Consider the following 5,516-nt stretch of genomic DNA (forward strand, 5'->3'; position numbering starts at 1 on the left):
TCCCTCAGACTCCCCCAAATTCATCCCATCGTCAGTCTCTCGTTCACCTCCTCCCCCCACTTCCTCTCCTCCTCACTCCGTCCCTTCATCCACTTCCTCTCCTTCTTCTCCTCTCCCCATCACCCCAAAATCATCCTTTCATTCACCCACTGCCGCCACCTCCACCCCATCTCCCTCTACCTCTACCCCATCCACCTCTCCTGCCCCCCGCCGTTGGGGCTCTGCGGCCCCCCTCCACCTCTCTAGCCCCCTCGTCCTCTCCAGCCCCCCGACGTCGGGGCTTTGCGGATCTGGCTAAACGTGTGGTGATGCAGGAAAGACTGAAGAAAGCTGAGCTGGAGGAGGCTGAAGCGGGTGAGGAAGGTAAGGAAGGAGGGAGAGAGAGAGAGACAGGCAGAGGGGGGGAGGAAGGAAGGTAGGAAGGAGGGAGAGAGAGAGAGACAGACAGAGGGGGGAGGAAGGAGGGAGAGAGAGAAAGAGACAGACAGAGGGGGGAGGAAGGAAGGTAGGAAGGAGGGAGAGAGAGAGACAGACAGAGGGGGGAGGAAGGAAGGTAGGAAGGAGGGAGAGAGAGAGAGAGACAGAGGGGGAGGAAGGAAGGTAGGAAGGAGGGAGAGAGAGACAGACAGAGGGGGAGGAAGGAAGGTAGAAAGGAGGGAGAGAGAGAGAGAGACAGACAGAGGGGGGAGGAAGGAAGGTAGGAAGGAGGGAGAGAGAGAGAGAGACAGAGGGGGAGGAAGGAAGGTAGGAAGGAGGGAGAGAGAGACAGACAGAGGGGGGAGGAAGGAAGGTAGAAAGGAGGGAGAGAGAGAGACAGACAGAGGGGGGAGGAAGGAAGGTAGAAAGGAGGGAGAGAGAGAGAGACAGACAGGGGGGAGGAAGGAAGGTAGGAAGGAGGGAGATAGAGCGAGAGACAGGCAGAGGGGGAGGAAGGAAGGTAGGAAGGAGGGAGAGAGAGAGACAGACAGAGGGGGGGAGGAAGGAAGGTAGGAAGGAGGGAGAGAGAGAGAGAGAGAGAGAGAGACAGGCAGAGGGGGGAGGAAGGAAGGAAGGGAGAGAGTGAGAGAGAGAGAGAGAGAGAGACAGGCAGAGGGGGGAGGAAGGAAGGGAGGGAGAGAGAGAGAGAGAGAGACAGGCAGAGGGGGGAGGAAGGAAGGGAGGGAGAGAGAGAGAGAGAGTGAGAGAGAGAGAGAGACAGGCAGAGGGAGAGGGAGAGAGAGAGTGAGAGTGAGAGAGAGAGAGAGAGACAGACAGAGGGGAGGAAGGAAGGTAGGAAGGAGGGAGAGAGAGAGAGACAGACAGAGAGGGGAGGAAGGTAGTATTCTGCCGTTCAGACTTGGCCATGAAGCTAGCTACCAAGTCTCTGACATCATCCATCGTGGGTCTATCTTCCAAACAGCATGCATGATGGGAGTTTGGTCTTTGGCCTTTATGTCAAAGTGAGAGCTGTCCTCTGCCCTGATTGGCTGTTGCCTCGCTGATATTTACAAAAAATGTCAACTCGGCCGTTAAGTCGCTGTGTGTCTCCTAGTGTCTCATCCTTCCATTGGAAATTATTGGTCACAGGTAGCTAGGTAGCTGGTAGTCAGGGAGGAAGTCACCATAGGTATTGAGATACAGCTGAGGGGAGGAAGCTTAGCGGTTAAGAGTGTTAGGCCCGTAACCAAAAGGTTGCCGGTTCAAACCCCCTGAGCCGACTAGGTGAAAAACTGGCCGATGTGCCGTTGAGCAAGGCACTTAACCCTAATTGCTCCTGTAAATCGCTCTGGATTACAGCGTCAGCTAAATTACTCAAATCTGACATTTGAAAGGTAGAAGTTATTGAGATACAGCCGAGAGGAGGAAGCCACTAGAGGTTATTGAGATGCAGCCTAGAGGAGGAAGCCACTAGAGGTTATTGAGATGCAGCCTAGAGGAGGAAGCCACTAGAGGTTATTGAGATGCAGCCTAGAGGAGGAAGCCACTAGAGGTTATTGAGATGCAGCCGAGAGGAGGAAGCCACTAGAGGTTATTGAGATGCAGCCTAGAGGAGGAAGCCACTAGAGGTTATTGAGATGCAGCCGAGAGGAGGAAGCCACTAGAGGTTATTGAGATGCAGCCTAGAGGAGGAAGCCACTAGAGGTTATTGAGATGCAGCCTAGAGGAGGAAGCCACTAGAGGTTATTGAGATGCAGCCTAGAGGAGGAAGCCACTAGAGGTTATTGAGATGCAGCCTAGAGGAGGAAGCCACTAGAGGTTATTGAGATGCAGCCTAGAGGAGGAAGCCACTAGAGGTTATTGAGATGCAGCCTAGAGGAGGAAGCCACTAGAGGTTATTGAGATGCAGCCTAGAGGAGGAAGCCACTAGAGGTTATTGAGATGCAGCCTAGAGGAGGAAGCCACTAGAGGTTATTGAGATGCAGCCTAGAGGAGGAAGCCACTAGAGGTTATTGAGATGCAGCCTAGAGGAGGAAGCCACTAGAGGTTATTGAGATGCAGTCGAGAGGAGGAAGCCACTAGAGGTTATTGACATGCAGCCGAGAGGAGGAAGCCACTAGAGGTTATTGAGATGCAGCCTAGAGGAGGAAGCCACTAGAGGTTATTGAGATGCAGCCTAGAGGAGGAAGCCACTAGAGGTTATTGAGATGCAGCCGAGAGGAGGAAGCCACTAGAGGTTATTGAGATGCAGCCGAGAGGAGGAAGCCACTAGAGGTTATTGAGATGCAGCCTAGAGGAGGAAGCCACTAGAGGTTATTGAGATGCAGCCTAGAGGAGGAAGCCACTAGAGGTTATTGAGATGCAGCCGAGAGGAGGAAGCCACTAGAGGTTATTGAGAGTCAGCCTAGAGGAGGAAGCCACTAGAGGTTATTGAGATGCAGCCGAGAGGAGGAAGCCACTAGAGGTTATTGAGATGCAGCCTAGAGGAGGAAGCCACTAGAGGTTATTGAGATGCAGCCTAGAGGAGGAAGCCACTAGAGGTTATTGAGATGCAGCCTAGAGGAGGAAGCCACTAGAGGTTATTGAGATGCAGCCTAGAGGAGGAAGCCACTAGAGGTTATTGAGATGCAGCCTAGAGGAGGAAGCCACTAGAGGTTATTGAGATGCAGCCTAGAGGAGGAAGCCACTAGAGGTTATTGAGATGCAGCCTAGAGGAGGAAGCCACTAGAGGTTATTGAGATGCAGCCTAGAGGAGGAAGCCACTAGAGGTTATTGAGATGCAGCCTAGAGGAGGAAGCCACTAGAGGTTATTGAGATGCAGCCTAGAGGAGGAAGCCACTAGAGGTTATTGAGATGCAGCCTAGAGGAGGAAGCCACTAGAGGTTATTGAGATGCAGCCTAGAGGAGGAAGCCACTAGAGGTTATTGAGATGCAGCCTAGAGGAGGAAGCCACTAGAGGTTATTGAGATGCAGTCGAGAGGAGGAAGCCACTAGAGGTTATTGAGATGCAGCCGAGAGGAGGAAGCCACTAGAGGTTATTGAGATGCAGCCTAGAGGAGGAAGCCACTAGAGGTTATTGAGATGCAGCCTAGACAAGGAAGCCACTAGAGGTTATTGAGATGCAGCCGAGAGGAGGAAGCCACTAGAGGTTATTGAGATGCAGTCGAGAGGAGGAAGCCACTAGAGGTTATTGAGATGCAGCCTAGAGGAGGAAGCCACTAGAGGTTATTGAGATGCAGCCTAGAGGAGGAAGCCACTAGAGGTTATTGAGATGCAGCCTAGAGGAGGAAGCCACTAGAGGTTATTGAGATGCAGCCTAGAGGAGGAAGCCACTAGAGGTTATTGAGATGCAGCCTAGAGGAGGAAGCCACTAGAGGTTATTGAGATGCAGCCTAGAGGAGGAAGCCACTAGAGGTTATTGAGATGCAGCCTAGAGGAGGAAGCCACTAGAGGTTATTGAGATGCAGTCGAGAGGAGGAAGCCACTAGAGGTTATTGAGATGCAGCCTAGAGGAGGAAGCCACTAGAGGTTATTGAGATGCAGTCGAGAGGAGGAAGCCACTAGAGGTTATTGAGATGCAGCCGAGAGGAGGAAGCCACTAGAGGTTATTGAGATGCAGCCTAGAGGAGGAAGCCACTAGAGGTTATTGAGATGCAGCCTAGAGGAGGAAGCCACTAGAGGTTATTGAGATGCAGCCGAGAGGAGGAAGCCACTAGAGGTTATTGAGATGCAGCCTAGAGGAGGAAGCCACTAGAGGTTATTGAGATGCAGCCGAGAGGAGGAAGCCACTAGAGGTTATTGAGATGCAGCCGAGAGGAGGAAGCCACTAGAGGTTATTGAGATGCAGCTTAGAGGAGGAAGCCACTAGAGGTTATTGAGATGCAGCCTAGAGGAGGAAGCCACTAGAGGTTATTGAGATGCAGCCGAGAGGAGGAAGCCACTAGAGGTTATTGAGATGCAGCCTAGAGGAGGAAGCCACTAGAGGTTATTGAGATGCAGCCTAGAGGAGGAAGCCACTAGAGGTTATTGAGATGCAGCCTAGAGGAGGAAGCCACTAGAGGTTATTGAGATGCAGCCTAGAGGAGGAAGCCACTAGAGGTTATTGAGATGCAGCCTAGAGGAGGAAGCCACTAGAGGTTATTGAGATGCAGCCCGCTGTCTCCTTGGCCAGGTCTGATTGATGTCTGAGCAGGGGGATATTGAGACACCCAGGGTGACAAGGAGACATGTTTTCTCTCCCAGGTCCTTAAAGATAGTCCCCTGACCCACACAGCGTTGTTTAAGTCTGGCTTAAAGTCTGGCTTGTTTAAGTCTGGCTTAAACGATGTGACGTTCAGAAACTGTCATTACATGTTACGTCAAACTACGTCATGTGTATGACAATCTTATGATAGGCTATATATGGTGTTATGACGTGATGAATGAAGGTGTCTCAAAGCTAAAGGCAGGAAGGTGCAGGGCAACATTCTTTCAGGTGAAGACAGGTGGTAGCTGACTACAATAGTCTCTAAGGTACAGGGTACAGTACCAGGTGGTAGCTGGCTACAACAGTCTCTAAGGTGCAGGGTTCAGTACCAGGTGGTAGCTGTCTACAACAGTCTCTAAGGTACAGTACCAGGTGGTAGCTGACTACAACAGTCTCTAAGGTACAGTACCAGGTGGTAGCTGACTACAACAGTCTCTAAGGTACAGTACCAGGTGGTAGCTGACTACAACAGTCTCTAAGGTACAGTACCAGGTGGTAGCTGACTACAACAGTCTCTTAGGTGCAGGGTACAGTACCAGGTGGTAGCTGACTACAACAGTCTCTAAGGTACAGTACCAGGTGGTAGCTGACTACAATAGTCTCTAAGGTGCAGGGTACAGTACCAGGTGGAAGCTGACTACAACAGTCTCTTAGGTGCAGGGTACAGTACCAGGTGGTAGCTGACTACAACAGTCTCTAAGGTACAGTACCAGGTGGTAGCTGACTACAACAGTCTCTAAGGTACAGGGTACAGTACCAGGTGGTAGCTGGCTACAACAGTCTCTAAGGTACAGGGTACAGTACCAGGTGGTAGCTGACTACAACAGTCTCTAAGGTGCAGGGTTCAGTACCA

At 51.6% G+C, this 5,516-nt stretch overlaps 1 protein-coding gene across 2 annotated transcripts in view; it reads left to right on the forward strand.

The window, feature by feature from the left end:
- Positions 1–234: 234 nt before the first annotated feature.
- LOC106598795 (wolframin) overlaps positions 235–5,516 on the forward strand; it is a 42,022-nt gene continuing 36,740 nt past the window's right edge. The window contains exon 1 of one of the 2 annotated variants that reach the window (XM_045723064.1): positions 235–363. In XM_045723064.1, coding sequence (XP_045579020.1) covers positions 309–363 — 55 coding nt within the window. In that variant the 5' untranslated portion in view covers positions 235–308. The remainder of the gene's footprint in view (positions 364–5,516) is intronic. The other variant, XM_045723065.1, reaches the window with a different exon arrangement.

The sequence above is a fragment of the Salmo salar genome, chromosome ssa08 (genome assembly GCF_905237065.1).
Source record: "Salmo salar chromosome ssa08, Ssal_v3.1, whole genome shotgun sequence".
NCBI lineage: Eukaryota > Metazoa > Chordata > Actinopteri > Salmoniformes > Salmonidae > Salmo > Salmo salar.